Consider the following 17,907-nt stretch of genomic DNA (forward strand, 5'->3'; position numbering starts at 1 on the left):
GGATAGGCGTGAATGATGTTTGGAAGCACGATCTCTTTGAGGGCTATGGGCACCGTAGAGTGGCGGCTGCACGGGCTGTCGTTCGGGCAACATCGGAGTCCACTAAATTGACAGTTTCGAATTTACATTTCGGCGTCACGAATACCGATATCCAGGAACTTTTCGCCGAATTCGGTCCTCTTAATACCTTCGCCGTACGTTATGACCGAACAGGCCGGTCTTTGGGCACGGCAGACGTAATATTTGAGCGTCAAAGTGACGCTATTAAGGCTATGAGGCAATGTAACGGATTACCGTTGGATGGACAACCCATGAACATTCAACTCGTTACAAATGAATTACCAACTCTACCGCGGAGATCCATGGTAGCTGGATTTGTAGGACCATCAGGCAATAGGAAGTTCAGGAATGCCGGAAGAACGGCGAATAGAGGCAGTCCCAGTAGAGGTTTGTATTATAATCAATTTATTTTAAAAAAATTACGAAACAAATTTAAATTAGTTAATATTTAAACATAGAGTTATACATTTTTTGCAATCATTGTACAATTTTTTGAAATGAATTTATTTGAATCTCTGTAAGTAGTATCTTCCTTATATATAATCATCTTATAACTTTTTTCAGGTAGGGCAGGTAACCAGGGAAGTCAACCACAAAAACACATAACCGCAGAGGATTTAGACGCAGAATTAGATGCTTACATCAAGGAAAGAAGCGAGAAATCATCATCATGCCTCGAGAACTAACTATAATCATCCGTAGTTGGCGTTTGCACAAAAATGGTGTTTCAATTTCTTTACATTTGTTAGATATACCGTACTTACTCGTAAAGAGTAAAATAATATTTCCATAGATTTATTTTATTTATATTTACAATTGCATTTATTAAAAACTTTTAAACTGTTGATATTATATTTTATTTCGTTTACATGAACTAATAATCAATGGAAGAAATTAAGTTAAATATTTATTACATTTAGTTAAAGATATTTATATAAAGTCCATAATTAAACGAATTTAGGATCATATCATAACATAAATATTTAAATAATCTAAATAATCTAACGGATTCTTTGTATAAATTCTGATTAAATTTGAAAGAATATCGTTGACTACAATCTACAAAATCGCTTAAATATATAAAGAATATAATTGGTTTAGACCGAATATTAATTTTAAACGATAGTTGTGTCATTAAAAAAATTAAGTTAAAGCCTCCATTAAATTAAATATCTTAAGCAATTGTGGAGTAATATCATATTTAAATTATTCTAAATTCGATGATATATTTTTCAGTGAATGAATAATAGATAACAATGCGTAGTTATGCCAAGTATATTCATATATTTGTTATTCAATAATCAAACTTATTCATCGTATCACCATCTGTTCATCAACGATCAAACTAGGAATTCGACGATATTTTAATATATTGTCTTTCATAAGAACATATTTCTAAAACCATTCTTCAAATTTAGTTTGTTAATTAAAAGCGCAGCAACTTAAAATTGAAAAAAAAAAACAGAAAAGTTATAAAATTTTGTTTATTAGTCTATGACAAAGATCTATTTATACCAACTATTTCTCGCGAATATAATTCTCAGACGGAAGCATATAATGTGAAAAATAAAAATAAGCTACATTAGATTTATAAGGCTTAACGTGTGAGATATCCAATTCAGCACTCGCCTGTAACTCAAATTATAAGCTGCACGTAGTTTCCAGAAGTGACAATGGTAAATAATTATGTATAGAACAGAAAAATAAGCATCAACGGTGTATAAATTATTTTTGTATCTGATAAGTGTTCAAACTTTATCGATAGCATCGTATTAGGCTCGATGAGTACATAATTTTTTTCCATTTATAGAGAGTGGTACCCAGCAAAAATAAAGGTGATTTTTTTGAGATTATTCAAATATCGATAATCAACTTACGTGTCAAGAAAATCAGATAGGTGAAATTAATATAAATTAAATATATTATGTATAAATTATATTCGACATTTGCATATTGCCAAGTCACATTTTTAGCTGATTAGCAAATACATTGGGATGCACTGACACTCTCTCGAAGTAATTTACACATTAACACCTTGAATTACACTCCTTATATGCTCTAAAGGATTACATCGTTGTATTACTTTATTTGAAACATAGTACGGACCATCAACAATGGCTCGCAACCCTTTATTTTGTAACCGTTGAATGATAGATATATTAGATTTGCTAGCGGTACCCCATACTTGGATTACATATGACTGGATTACATGAAATAGGCTTGAGTATAGACTCATACAGCAACACCTTGTTATCTAATGATAACTTGGATTTGCACCCGATGAGCCATCCAATGAATCTCTTTGTAAATTTGTGAATTTCAAGTAATTTTATATTTGGTGAATTCAGAACAGATAAGAAAAATTATTCTTGCTTAATGGTGAGTACAGAGTTGAAGGAAGCGAACGTTTGGATGCTGCGATTTTGAAACTTGTGCGAAGATTCGACGAAAATCTCTCGATATATATATACATATTTATATATATATATATATATATATATATATATATATATATATATATATATATATATATATATATATATATATTCCATATGCCAGCCGACTGTTGCGTTTTTCAACGCTTTGGAGCGGGTTCATCGTGTGCAGTCCACTCGGATGACTATCGGTTGGAGTCCGGAGTGAGACAGAGAAAAGAAAACATGTTTTTTGTTCAAAATTGGCTTTATTCATCAAGGCACACAATCATTCCAGCGACGCTCTAACCTTTCAATACGACTTTTGTAGAACGATTTATCATTTGCCTCAATATAGGCCTTAGTTTCAGCGATAACCTATTCATTCGAGCGAAGGTTTCTTAGCGGTGAGCATTTTTTTGAAGTCTGCGAACCTCCAGTACTCTCTGGGAGTGATATCTGGCGAATACGATGGATGTAGGAGCAATTCGAACTTTATTTTATGCACTTTTGCGATTGTTTTGACTGATCTGAGATATGGTGCGTTGTCTTGATGAAACACTTCTTTTTTGACATATACGGTCATTTCTTTGCAATTTCGACTTTCAAATGCACCAATAACGACGACAACTTTGAAGTCTTCTGATTCTGCCGCGTCCTTATAACACTTTTCAAGCCATTGATTCGTTTTAATGGTATTTTTCCTAACAAGAAGAAATGTAAATTGATTAGTTTAGTTAGTTGGTTAGTGCCAGCTGAATAACCGTGAATACAATAAAATTAGCGCCATCTATATGTTCGACCCGAGACTTTTGAATACGTGTATTATATATTACATAAAAATAGAATAATCACCTTAAGTATACCATTGAAAACAGAATTTGATTATACATGTACATATGTATTAAGATTGTAGTAACCATATCCAATATAAATTGTAATAAGACCTATCAATAAAATATGAGTATAAGATAACCAGATTGAGTGTTTAATTTAATCTTTCATTAAATTTTCATTTCATTTTAATTTTTTTATTTACATTATTTTCACAAGTTTTTTTAAGCTTTGTAATTTATATTGATCTCATTCTATAACAATGTTTAATGTATAATATTCTAAAAATTATTTTATCCTTTTTACGAATCATTTTCATAATCTATATAAACTAAATTATTAACCTATTTACTTAAATTATCTTTAGAGCATATTTTTATAGTAGCTATGGTAGCTTATAATATGTTTTTATAAAATAGTTTTTATACATGGCAACTTGAAAACTGATCTAACAACATCAATGAAATTGCTTACCATTCATCACTTTTTTAAAATTTATGTTGGTAAGAACTTCTAAGAATATTTTATGGCATTACCTAATAATTTATATTAATGGCAATAAATTAATTAATATTATATTTACATTTATATGGCCCTAAAATAAAATGATTATATGAAAGGAATTTTTAGATATATAATACTGTGAATCCCAAATCGAGTCACAGTTCTAGATTACTACTAGTGTCGATCGTTATCTAAAATTTCTTCAGTTCCTTTTCATTACTGACAAATTGTTTTTGTGGTGTCCTTAACGTTGTCTTTGTGAAATATGGCGAATAAACTGGAAATGAGTCTTGACGATATTATCAAATCGGGACGAGGTCGTGGAGGTAGACAAGGCAGCGGAAGGTTCGAGAATATCTGGGGTCAACGAAGAGGTGGGAATTCCTGGAGGAGCAGTGCAGGTGTGCAGAGGGGACGTGGTAGAGGCGGCCGTATTTTGGAACTCCGCAGTAGGAAAGTCGTAAATGGTGCTTGGAAGCACAATCACTTTGAAGGTTTTGGTCCCCGTAGGGAGGGCGTTGCGCGTGCTGTGGTTCGATCACCAATGGAATTTACAAAACTGCTGATTTCGAATTTAAATTTCGTTGTGTCGGATAACGACATTCAGACTCTTTTTGCTGAATTGGGGCCCCTTAAAAAGGCCGTCGTGCATTACGATAAAACTGGCCGCCCTTTGGGTACAGCGGACATAATCTTTGAACATCGGAGTGATGCCATTAAGGCTATAAAACAATACCATGGAGTGCCTTTGGACGGAAAACCAATGAACATCCAGTTAATCACAAGTGAAACACCAGCTCCACCTTGGAAATCCATAGCAGCTGTATTTGGAGGACCACCAGGAAATAGGAAATTTGGGAGTCGCAGAGGAACATCTAGAGGCAGGCCCAGTAGAGGTTTGTAATTGAATTAATTTCCTAAAAAAAGTTAGACAAATAAAATTTAGATTAGTTGATTTTGATAAAGTGGTATATATTTTTATTCTTGTATATATTATACAAGTTGACAAATATATATTATTTTAATGTCCTTTGAAAATAGCCTTTGTTTAATACATAGTAATTATATGACTTTGTCACAGGTTTTGGAGGTAGAGGAGGGAATCAGAGAGATCAGCAACGAAAATCCATATCACCAGAGGACCTAGATGCAGAATTAGATGCTTACATCAAGGAGGGGAGCGAGAACAACATCATCATGAACGTATAGATGATTGTCATTAAATGTTATTTATTTTTGTATAAGTTTTGAAATGTTCTTTTATTAAAAAAAATTAATTTGTTAATATTGTACGTTATTTTAATTATTAATAACCTAGTAATAGATCACTAAATAAATGGAATTGAAAAGATGTAGTAAACTTAGTTTACGATTACTACGCTTTCTGAAAAATTAAAAAATAGTGAAATTGGCGAATAAGCCAGTTAATTCTATATATGTAATACTTGGTTTTACTTTACCGATTTAAGGAGCTTTATGGATTTACGTAATGCTTATATAGAGTCTATAATTAAGCGATGTAATAATCAACAAAACAGTGAATAACTTTCTTAATTCTTATTGCGTGCGTCTAAATATATACATATATATATATATATATATTTATATATATATATATATATATATATATATATATATATATATATATACATATTTATAATATATATATATATATATATATATATATATATATATATACATAGTTATAATATATATATATATATATATATATATATATATATATATATATATATATTCCATATTCCGTATTCATGGCATTATATGCCAGCAGACTGTTGCGTTTTTCAACGCTTTGGAGCGGGTTCATCGTGTGCAGTCCACTCGGATGACTATCGGTTGGACTCCGGAGTGAAATGATGGAGCCATATTTCATTAATTATCACATATCGAAGCAAAATCTCGATCTTTTGAGGTGCGGATCTCAAAATCTTTTGATGGTTAGGGATGACTAAAAAATATATGGGTTTAATTCCAGTAGCGCTAGAACTAGTGTGTCAGGCCAGGGACTTTTCAATTGACCTATTATATATTACAAACACGCATAAAGATTAACAGCTTTATTCAACATTATGATAGGACTTTTGATCAATTATCTTATTTAGATTAGAATTTTCTTATATGTCAAAGACAAACTGAGCTAAAACTAAAACTAAAAGAGTTGATGCATCAACACTGCGATATTTGGACGTCACAAATATCCATGACGCAATACTAAAAAAACTTTGAATAGACTATATGTATGTATTGATACCATTATCAAATAATCTTAAACATTGTATATGTGTCTAGTATAACCTTTCCAAACTTGAAGATATTACACACACTCTTTGATCAACTGGCATCTTAATAGAAAATTTAGACGCACGCAATAAGAATTAAGAAAGTTATTCACTGTTTTGTTGATTATTACATCGCTTAATTATAGACTCTATATAAGCATTACGTAAATCCATAAAGCTCCTTAAATCGGTAAAGTAAAACCAAGTATTACATATATAGGATTAACTGGCTTATTCGCCAATTTCACTATTTTTTAATTTTTCAGAAAGCGTAGTAATCGTAAACTAAGTTTACTACATCTTTTCAATTCCATTTATTTAGTGATCTATTACTAGGTTATTAATAATTAAAATAAGGTACAATATTAACAATTTTTTTTTAATAAAAGCACATTTCAAAACTTATACAAAAATAAATAACATTTAATGACAATCAGCTATACGTTCATGATGATGTTGTTCTCGCTCCCCTCCTTGATGTAAGCATCTAATTCTGCATCTAGGTCCTCTGGTGATATGGGTTTTCGTTGCTGATCTCTCTGATTCCCTCCTCTACCTCCAAAACCTGTGACAAAGTCATATATTTAATATGTATTAAACAAAGGCTATTTTCAAAGGACATTAAAATAATATATATTTGTCAACTTGTATAATATATACAAGAATAAAAATATATACCACTTTATCAAAATCAACTAATCTAAATTTTATTTGTCTAACTTTTTTTAGGAAATTAATTCAATTACAAACCTCTACTGGGCCTGCCTCTAGATGTTCCTCTGCGACTCCCAAATTTCCTATTTCCTGGTGGTCCTCCAAATACAGCTGCTATGGATTTCCAAGGTGGAGCTGGTGTTTCACTTGTGATTAACTGGATGTTCATTGGTTTTCCGTCCAAAGGCACTCCATGGTATTGTTTTATAGCCTTAATGGCATCACTCCGGTGTTCAAAGATTATGTCCGCTGTACCCAAAGAGCGGCCAGTTTTATCGTAATGCACGACGGCCTTTTTAAGGGGCCCCAATTCAGCAAAAAGAGTCTGAATGTCGTTATCCGACACAACGAAATTTAAATTCGAAATCAGCAGTTTTGTAAATTCCATTGGTGATCGAACCACAGCACGCGCAACGCCCTCCCTACGGGGACCAAAACCTTCAAAGTGATTGTGCTTCCAAGCACCATTTACGACTTTCCTACTGCGGAGTTCCAAAATACGGCCGCCTCTACCACGTCCCCTCTGCACACCTGCACTGCTCCTCCAGGAATTACCACCTCTTCGTTGACCCCAGATATTCTCGAACCTTCCGCTGCCTTGTCTACCTCCACGACCTCGTCCCGATTTGATAATATCGTCAAGACTCATTTCCAGTTTATTCGCCATATTTCACAAAGACAACGTTAAGGACACCACAAAAACAATTTGTCAGTAATGAAAAGGAACTGAAGAAATTTTAGATAACGATCGACACTAGTAGTAATCTAGAACTGTGACTCGATTTGGGATTCACAGTATTATATATCTAAAAATTCCTTTCATATAATCATTTTATTTTAGGGCCATATAAATGTACATATAATATTAATTAATTTATAGCCATTAATATAAATTATTAGGTAATGCCATAAAATATTCTTAGAAGTTCTTACCAACATAAATTTTAAAAAAGTGATGAATGGTAAGCAATTTCATTGATGTTGTTAGATCAGTTTTCAAGTTGCCATGTATAAAAACTATTTTATAAAAACATGTTATAAGCTACCATAGCTACTATAAAAATATGCTCTAAAGATAATTTAAGTAAATAGGTTAATAATTTACTTTATATAGATTATGAAAATGATTCGTAAAAAGGATAAAATGATTTTTAGAATACTATACATTAAAGATTGTTATAGAATGAGATCAATATAAATTACAAAGCTTAAAAAAACTTGTGAAAATAATGTAAATAAAAAAATTAAAATGAAATGAAAATTTAATGAAAGATTAAATTAAACACTCAATCTGGTTATCTTATACTCATATTTTATTGATAGGTCTTATTACAATTTATATTGGATATGGTTACTACAATCTTAATACATATGTACATGTATAATCAAATTCTGTTTTCAATGGTATACTTAAGGTGATTATTCTATTTTTATGTAATATATAATACACGTATTCAAAAGTCTCGGGTCTAACATATAGATGGCGCTAGTTTTATTGTATTCACGGTTATTCAGCTGGCACTAACCAACTAACTAAACTAATCAATTTACATTTCTTCTTGTTAGGAAAAATACCATTAAAACGAATCAATGGCTTGAAAAGTGTTATAAGGACGCCACAGAATCAGAAGACTTCAAAGTTGTCGTCGTTATTGGTGCATTTGAAAGTCGAAATTGCAAAGAAATGACCGCATATGTCAAAAAAGAAGTGTTTCATCAAGACAACGCACCATATCTCAGATCAGTCAAAACAATCGCAAAAGTGCATAAAATAAAGTTCGAATTGCTCCTACATCCATCGTATTCGCCAGATATCACTCCCAGAGACTACTGGAGGTTCGCAGACTTCAAAAAAATGCTCACCGCTAAGAAACCTTCGCTCGAATGAATAGGTTATCGCTGAAACTAAGGCCTATATTGAGGCAAATGATAAATCGTTCTACAAAAGTCGTATTGAAAGGTTAGAGCGTCGCTGGAATGATTGTGTGCCTTGATGAATAAATCCAATTTTGAACAAAAAAAACATGTTTTCTTCTCTCTGTCTCACTCCGGAGTCCAACCGATAGTCATCCGAGTGGACTGCACACGATGAACCCGCTCCAAAGCGTTGAAAAACGCAACAGTCGGCTGGCATATGGAATATATATATATATATATATATATATATATATATATATATATATATATATATATATATATATATTATAAATATGTATATATATATCGAGAGATTTTCGTCGAATCTTCGCACAAGGTTCAAAATCGCAGCATCCAAACGTTCGCTTCCTTCAACTCTGTACTCACCATTAAGCAAGAATAATTTTTCTTATCTGTTCTGAATTCACCAAATATAAAATTACTTGAAATTCACAAATTTAGAAAGAGATTCATTGGATGGCTCATCGGGTGCAAATCCAAGTTATCATTAGATAACAAGGTGTTGCTGTATGAGTCTATACTCAAGCCTATTTCATGTAATCCAGTCATATGTAATCCAAGTATGGGGTACCGCTAGCAAATCTAATATATCTATCATTCAACGGTTACAAAATAAAGTGTTGCGAGCCAATGTTGATGGTCCGTACTATGTTTCAAATAAAGTGATACAACGATGTAATCCTTTAGAGCATATAAGGAGTGTAATTCAAGGTGTTAATGTGTAAATTACTTCGAGAGAGTGTCAGTGCATCCCAATGTATTTGCTAATCAGCTAAAAATGTGACTTGGCAATATGCAAATGTCGAATATAATTTATACATAATATATTTAATTTATATTAATTTCACCTATCTGATTTTCTTGACACGTAAGTTGATTATCGATATTTGAATAATCTCAAAAAAATCACCTTTATTTTTGCTGGGTACCACTCTCTATAAATGGAAAAAAATTATGTACTCATCGAGCCTAATACGATGCTATCGATAAAGTTTGAACACTTATCTGATACAAAAATAATTTATACACCGTTGATGCTTATTTTTCTGTTCTATACATAATTATTTACCATTGTCACTTCTGGAAACTACGTGCAGCTTATAATTTGAGTTACAGGCTAGTCCTGAATTAGATATCTCACACGTTAAGCCTTATAAATCTAATGTAGCTTATTTTTATTTTTCACATTATATGCTTCCGTCTGAGAATTATATTCGCGAGAAATAGTTGGTATAAATAGATCTTTGTCATAGACTAATAAACAAAATTTTATAACTTTTCTGTTTTTTTTTTCAATTTTAAGTTGCTGCGCTTTTAATTAACAAACTAAATTTGAAAAATGGTTTTAGAAATATGTTCTTATGAAAGACAAGATATTAAAATATCGTCGAATTCCTAGTTTGATCGATGATGAACAGATGGTGATACGATGAATAAGTTTGATTATTGAACAACAAATATATGAATATACTTGGCATAACTACGCATTGTTATCTATTACTCATTCACTGAAAAATATATCATCGAATTTAGAATAATTTAAATATGATATTACTCCACAATTGCTTAAGATATTTAATTTAATGGAGGCTTTAACTTAATTTTTTTAATGACACAACTATCGTTTAAAATTAATATTCGGCCTAAACCAATTATATTCTTTATATATTTAAGCGATTTTGTAGATTGTAGTCAACGATATTCTTTCAAATTTAATCAGAATTTATACAAAGAATCCGTTAGATTATTTAGATTATTTAAATATTTATGTTATGATATGATCCTAAATTCGTTTAATTATGGACTTTATATAAATATCTTTAACTAAATGTAATAAATATTTAACTTAATTTCTTCCATTGATTATTAGTTCATGTAAACGAAATAAAATATAATATCAACAGTTTAAAAGTTTTTAATAAATGCAATTGTAAATATAAATAAAATAAATCTATGGAAATATTATTTTACTCTTTACGAGTAAGTACGGTACATCTAACAAACGTAAGGAAATTGAAACACCATTTTTGTGCAAACGCCAACTACGGATGATTATAGTTAGTTCTCGAGGCATGATAATGATTTCTCGCTTCTTTCCTTGATGTAAGCATCTAATTCTGCGTCTAAATCCTCTGCGGTTATGTGTTTTTGTGGTTGACTTCCCTGGTTACCTGCCCTACCTGAAAAAAGTTACAAGATAATTATATATTAGGAAGATACTACTTACAGAGATTCAAATAAATACATTTCAATAAATTGTACAATGATTGCAAAAAATGTATAACTCTATGTTTAAATATTAACTAATTTAAATTTGTTTCGTAATTTTTTTAAAATAAATTGATTATAATACAAACCTCTACTGGGACTGCCTCTATTCGCCGTTCTTCCGGCATTCCTGAACTTCCTATTGCCTGATGGTCCTACAAATCCAGCTACCATGGATCTCCGCGGTAGAGTTGGTAATTCATTCGTAACGAGTTGAATGTTCATGGGTTGTCCATCCAAGGGTAATCCGTTACATTGCCTCATAGCCTTAATAGCGTCACTTTGACGCTCAAATATTACGTCTGCCGTGCCCAAAGACCGGCCTGTTCGGTCATAACGTACGGCGAAGGTATTAAGAGGACCGAATTCGGCGAAAAGTTCCTGGATATCGGTATTCGTGACGCCGAAATGTAAATTCGAAACTGTCAATTTAGTGGACTCCGATGTTGCCCGAACGACAGCCCGTGCAGCCGCCACTCTACGGTGCCCACAGCCCTCAAAGAGATCGTGCTTCCAAACATCATTCACGCCTATCCGACTGCGAGATTCCACGATACGGCCACCTCTGCCATGGCCCTTCCAGAAATTTGCACCTCTTCGTTGGCTCCTATTTCTCTCGACCTTTCCGCTACCCGGTCTACTTCCACGGCCTCGTCCCGATTTGTCTGATTTTATAATATCGTCAAGACTCATTTCCACTTTATTCGCCATATTTCACGAAGTAATAACGGTATGATTCAAATTAAAAAAATGTTATGTACCCGACAGAAACCAGTCAATCTCGAAAATGAAACTAAGTATGGTTAGATTACGATCTACAACTGTGACTCGATAAGAAATTCACAATATTATATATCTAAAAATTCGTTTTATTTAATCATTTTATTTCTACTATACAAATGTAAAAGTAATATTATAGTATATAAAATAATTAGGTAATGATGTTTCTATAAAAATACTTTTAGGGAAGGGATGAGTAGTAAACCTTATAACCACATATAAAATGTAAACCTACTATAAAATCATCTCCTAAACAACTATAGGTAGTACTATACAAACATGTTTAATGCCATTTATGTAAACAGTATTTGTAAAAAAACAGTACAGTAAACTTATTTTTGATAGATTATAAAGTTGATTTGCAAACGGGATAAAAGAGTTTTAAAATATTACATATTAAAGATAGTAATGGCTTTAGATCAATATAAATTACAAAGCTTACAAAAACACTTGTAAATATTTCAGTAGGTCATCAAAGATTGCCCGAAACTCTCAATCTATATATTTTATATATAATATATTTATTTTACCGACAGGCTTTATTACAATTTATTACAATATTAACAATTTAATTTTTTTTAATAAAAGCACATTTCAAAACTTATACAAAAATAAATAACATTTAATGACAATCAGCTATACGTTCATGATGATGTTGTTCTCGCTCCCCTCCTTGATGTAAGCATCTAATTCTGCATCTAGGTCCTCTGGTGTTATGGGTTTTCGTTGCTGATCTCTCTGATTCCCTCCTCTACCTCCAAAACCTGTGACAAAGTCATATAATTAATATGTATTAAACAAAGGCTATTTTGAAAGGACATTAAAATAATATATATTTGTCAACTTGTATAATATATACAAGAATAAAAATATATACCTCTTTATCAAAATCAACTAATCTAAATTTTATTTGTCTAACTTTTTTTAGGAAATTAATTTAATTACAAACCTCTACTGGGCCTGCCTCTAGATGCTCCTCTGCGACTCCCAAATTTCCTATTTCCTGGTGGTCCTCCAAATACAGCTGCTATGGATTTCCAAGGTGGAGCTGGTGTTTCACTTGTGATTAACTGGATGTTCATTGGTTTCCCGTCCAAAGGCACTCCATGGTATTGTTTTATAGCCTTAATGGCATCACTCCGGTGTTCAAAGATTATGTCCGCTGTACCCAAAGAGCGGCCAGTTTTATCGTAATGCACGACGGCCTTTTTAAGGGGCCCCAATTCAGCAAAAACAGTCTGAATGTCGTTATCCGACACAACGAAATTTAAATTCGAAATCAGCAGTTTTGTAAATCCCAATGGTGATCGAACCACAGCACGCGCAACGCCCTCCCTACGGGGACCATAACCTTCAAAGTGACTGTGCTTCCAAGCACCATTTACGACTTTCCTACTGCGGAATTCCAAGATATGGCCGCCTCTACCACGTCCCCTCTGCACACCTGCACTGCTCCTCCAGGAATTACCACCTCTTCGTTGATCCCAGATATTCTCGAACCTTCCGCTGCCTTGTCTACCTCCACGACCTCGTCCCGATTTGATAATATCGTCAAGACTCATTTCCAGTTTATTCGCCATATTTCACAAAGACAACGTTAAGGACACCACAAAAACAATTTGTCACTAATGAAAAGGAACTGAAGAAATTTTAGATAACGATCGACACTAGTAGTAATCTAGAACTGTGACTCGATTTGGGATTCACAGTATTATATATCTAAAAATTCCTTTCATATAATCATTTTATTTTAGGGCCATATAAATGTAAATATAATATTAATTAATTTATAGCCATTAATATAAATTATTAGGTAATGTCATAAAATATTCTTAGAAGTTCTTACCAACATAAATTTTAAAAAAGTGATGAATGGTAAGCAATTTCATTGATGTTGTTAGATCAGTTTTCAAGTTGCCATATATAAAAACTATTTTACAAAAACATGTTATAAGCTACCATAGCTACTATAAAAATATGCTCTAAAGATAATTTAAGTAAATAGGTTAATAATTTACTTTATATAGATTATAAAAATGATTCGTAAAAAGGATAAAATAATTTTTAGAATACTATACATTAAACATTGTTATAGAATGAGATCAATATAAATTACAAAGCTTAAAAAAACTTGTGAAAATAATGTAAATAAAAAAATTAAAATGAAATGAAAATTTAATGAAAGATTAAATTAAACACTCAATCTGGTTATCTTATACTCATATTTTATTGATAGGTCTTATTACAATTTATATTGGATATGGTTACTACAATCTTAATACATATGTACATGTATAATCAAATTCTGTTTTCAATGGTATACTTAAGGTGATTATTTTATTTTTATGTAATATATAATACACGTATTCAAAAGTCTCGGGTCTAACATATAGATGGCGCTAGTTTTATTGTATTCACGGTTATTCAGCTGGCACTAACCAACTAACTAAACTAATCAATTTACATTTCTTCTTGTTAGGAAAAATACCATTAAAACGAATCAATGGCTTGAAAAGTGTTATAAGGACGCCGCAGAATCAGAAGACTTCAAAGTTGTCGTCGTTATTGGTGCATTTGAAAGTCGAAATTGCAAAGAAATGACCGCATATGTCAAAAAAGAAGTGTTTCATCAAGACAACACACCATATCTCAGATCAGTCAAAACAATCGCAAAAGTGCATAAAATAAACTTCGAATTGCTCCTACATCCATCGTATTCGCCAGATATCACTCCCAGAGACTACTGGAGGTTCGCAGACTTCAAAAAAATGCTCACCGCTAAGAAACCTTCGCTCGAATGAATAGGTTATCGCTGAAACTAAGGCCTATATTGAGGCAAATGATAAATCGTTCTACAAAAGTCGTATTGAAAGGTTAGAGCGTCGCTGGAATGATTGTGTGCCTTGATGAATAAAGCCAATTTTGAACAAAAAAACATGTTTTCTTTGTTACGCCGAGGGCTTTTCAGCCCATGTATTATGATGTGATCCATTATTTCTAAACAGTGGTTAGTTGGTTGTCTTATTACACTGAGAAGGTGGTTTATATTTGATGATAATTTTTGAAACATGTTTTTCTATTACTATCGAATAATCGGAAGAAAGATCAAGACGTGATTCTGCCCGACCCGTATTTCTATCAATATATCACATAAATCAACATATCACAATATCAATACAAAAGTTTATAGTATCGGTTGTTTTGTTTCTATACGATGGCCAGTTGCTGTGTTGTAAATTATGTATCTTTATCTCCTTGACTAGTGCTCTACCCTTTGATGTTATTAATCTTGATCCCAAATTTAAATGTTTAACATTGTAATCTGTCGAAATAAATGTATTACTTAGCGTAGCAAAGAAGGAGCTTTGTTGTGATGTTTAGGTTATTGACCCATGGATTTTCTCTGTGGCTATAATGGTTGCTTGTAGGTAATTTTTGTTAAATGTTCTTCTTTCGTAATGCTTTTCGGAATGTATTTCTTATTCCTGCAGGTAAAATATAAATATTTTAATTTTTCGTGTTTTTATGAGTTTTTGGTCCTCATATGAGAAACAAGGCAAATTAAAGAACAGTAGATTAACGAAATCTATAGAATATATTAAAGATAAGCTAGCTGTAATGGTGAGATTTCAGAATATAAATAAAAGTATAGCTTAAAGTAAATAAATATTCTATCAGGAAGAATATAACAGCTACTGTTTTAAAAATTGTATCGTGGAATATATAAGTAAAGAACCTTGCTATTTTATTTAATATTTTAGGTACATAAACCATTCGTTTATCAAATAAGCCAGGTTTTTTATTCAATATACTATTTTTCAATATTTATTTTAGGTGAAATATATAAAAGAGGTACTATTGTTATTAATAGTAATTTAGTAAATATTTCAAACCGATAAATATTAAGAAGTTTAACTATTAATGCAATAAATATGTAACTATATAGCAATTTAATCATCGAATGGTAGGTAGCCTAAGTTCAACGCTATGAAATAGTAAATATACATAATATTAGACACTGTTCGACAAAAAAACTTTTCCATGATTTTACATCGACATCAAAGCAAAATGAAATAATAACTAGCTAGGGAACTAAGGATTTTCATAACTGAATAAAATATTGACATAATGATTGTTTACAAAATACAATTCAATACCCAAATATAAATTTTATTTTTAAAAGGGGGTACAGCCATAATCATCCGTAAAAAGATAAAGCATTACGAAAGAAGAATATTTAACAAAAATTACCTACAAGCAACCATTATAGCCACAGAGAAAATCCATGGGTCAATAACCTAAACATCACAACAAAGCTCCTTCTTTGCTACGCTAAGTAATACATTTATTTCGGCAGATTACAATGTTAAACATTTAAATTTGGGATCAAGATTAATAACATCAAAGGGTAGAGCACTAGTCAAGGAGATAAAGATACATAATTTACAACACAGCAACTGGCCATCGTATAGAAACAAAACACCCGATACTATAAACTTTTGTATTGATATTGTGATATGTTGATTTATGTGATATATTGATAGAAATACGGGTCGGGCAGAATCACGTCTTGATCTTTCTTCCGATTATTCGATAGTAATAGAAAAACATGTTTCAAAAATTATCATCAAATATAAACCACCTTCTCAGTGTAATAAGACAACCAACTCACCACTGTTTAGAAATAATGGATTACATCATAATACATGGGCTGAAAAGCCCTCGGCGTAACAAAGAAAACATGTTTTTTTGTCCAAAATTGGCTTTATTCATCAAGGCACACAATCATTCCAGCGACGCTCTAACCTTTCAATACGACTTTTGTAAAACGATTTATCATTTGCCTCAATATAGGCCTTAGTTTCAACGATAACCTATTCATTCGAGCGAAGTTTCTTAGCGGTGAGCATTTTTTTGAAGTCTGCGAACCTCCAGTAGTCTCTGGGAGTGATATCTGGCGAATACGATGGATGTAGGAGCAATTCGAACTTTATTTTATGCACTTTTGCGATTGTTTTGACTGATCTGAGATATGGTGCGTTGTCTTGATGAAACACTTCTTTTTTGTCATATGCGGTCATTTCTTTGCAATTTCGACTTTCAAATGCACCAATAACGACGACACCTTTGAAGTCTTCTGATTCTGCCGCGTCCTTATAACACTTTTCAAGCCATTGATTCGTTTTAATGGTATTTTTCCTAACAAGAAGAAATGTAAATTGATTAGTTTAGTTAGTTGGTTAGTGCCAGCTGAATAACCGTGAATACAATAAAACTAGCGCCATCTATATGTTAGACCCGAGACTTTTGAATAAGTGTATTATATATTACATAAAAATAGAATAATCACCTTAAGTATACCATTGAAAACAGAATTTGATTATACATGTACATATGTATTAAGATTGTAGTAACCATATCCAATATAAATTGTAATAAGACCTATCAATAAAATATGGGTATAAGATAACCAGGTTGAGTGTTTAATTTAATCTTTCATTAAATTTTCATTTCATTTTAATTTTTTTATTTACATTATTTTCACAAGTTTTTTTAAGCTTTGTAATTTATATTGATCTCATTCTATAACAATGTTTAATGTATAGTATTCTAAAAATTATTTTATCCTTTTTACGAATCATTTTCATAATCTATATAAAGTAAATTATTAACCTATTTACTTAAATTATCTTTAGAGCATATTTTTATAGTAGCTATGGTAGCTTATAACATGTTTTATAAAATAGTTTTTATATATGGCAACTTGAAAACTGATCTAACAACATCAATGAAATTGCTTACCATTCATCACTTTTTTAAAATTTATGTTGGTAAGAACTTCTAAGAATATTTTATGACATTACCTAATAATTTATATTAATGGCTATAAATTAATTAATATTATATTTACATTTATATGGCCCTAAAATAAAATGATTATATGAAAGGAATTTTTAGATATATAATACTGTGAATCCCAAATCGAGTCACAGTTCTAGATTACTACTAGTGTCGATCGTTATCTAAAATTTCTTCAGTTCCTTTTCATTACTGACAAATTGTTTTTGTGGTGTCCTTAACGTTGTCTTTGTGAA

General features: G+C 31.5%; 4 protein-coding genes across 5 annotated transcripts in view; 1 reads left to right on the plus strand and 3 right to left on the minus strand.

The window, feature by feature from the left end:
• LOC143190354 (orexin receptor type 2) overlaps positions 1 to 17,907 on the minus strand; it is a 419,319-nt gene that overhangs the window by 183,228 nt on the left and 218,184 nt on the right. The gene's annotated exons all lie outside the window — the stretch shown is intronic.
• On the plus strand, positions 4,078 to 5,021 carry LOC143192010 (aly/REF export factor 2-like). The gene is made up of 2 exons (XM_076397470.1): positions 4,078 to 4,708; positions 4,903 to 5,021. Exons 1-2 carry the CDS (start codon positions 4,078 to 4,080, stop codon positions 5,019 to 5,021), a joined length of 750 nt encoding a protein of 249 aa, XP_076253585.1.
• LOC143192011 (aly/REF export factor 2-like) lies at positions 6,550 to 7,493 on the minus strand. The gene is made up of 2 exons (XM_076397471.1): positions 6,863 to 7,493; positions 6,550 to 6,668 (listed from the first exon to the last, which is right to left on the minus strand). The coding sequence occupies exons 1-2, from the start codon at positions 7,491 to 7,493 to the stop codon at positions 6,550 to 6,552; spliced, it is 750 nt and encodes a 249-aa protein (XP_076253586.1).
• On the minus strand, positions 12,449 to 13,392 carry LOC143190355 (aly/REF export factor 2-like). The gene is made up of 2 exons (XM_076394588.1): positions 12,762 to 13,392; positions 12,449 to 12,567 (listed from the first exon to the last, which is right to left on the minus strand). The coding sequence occupies exons 1-2, from the start codon at positions 13,390 to 13,392 to the stop codon at positions 12,449 to 12,451; spliced, it is 750 nt and encodes a 249-aa protein (XP_076250703.1).

Source organism: Rhynchophorus ferrugineus, unplaced genomic scaffold, assembly GCF_030347505.1.
Source record: "Rhynchophorus ferrugineus isolate W39M unplaced genomic scaffold, kcgeb_rfMv2 rfM2, whole genome shotgun sequence".
NCBI lineage: Eukaryota > Metazoa > Arthropoda > Insecta > Coleoptera > Curculionidae > Rhynchophorus > Rhynchophorus ferrugineus.

Bases quoted from the DNA above. Each gene is read 5' to 3' on its own strand.
- LOC143192010 (XM_076397470.1), top strand. From the start codon at position 4,078: ATGGCGAATAAACTGGAAATGAGTCTTGACGATATTATCAAATCGGGA. The intron at 4,709-4,902 runs GTTTGTAATTGA...CAGGTTTTGGAG, and splicing joins TAGAGGCAGGCCCAGTAGAG to GTAGAGGAGGGAATCAGAGA.
- LOC143192011 (XM_076397471.1), bottom strand. From the start codon at position 7,493: ATGGCGAATAAACTGGAAATGAGTCTTGACGATATTATCAAATCGGGA. The intron at 6,669-6,862 runs GTTTGTAATTGA...CAGGTTTTGGAG, and splicing joins TAGAGGCAGGCCCAGTAGAG to GTAGAGGAGGGAATCAGAGA.
- LOC143190355 (XM_076394588.1), bottom strand. From the start codon at position 13,392: ATGGCGAATAAACTGGAAATGAGTCTTGACGATATTATCAAATCGGGA. The intron at 12,568-12,761 runs GTTTGTAATTAA...CAGGTTTTGGAG, and splicing joins TAGAGGCAGGCCCAGTAGAG to GTAGAGGAGGGAATCAGAGA.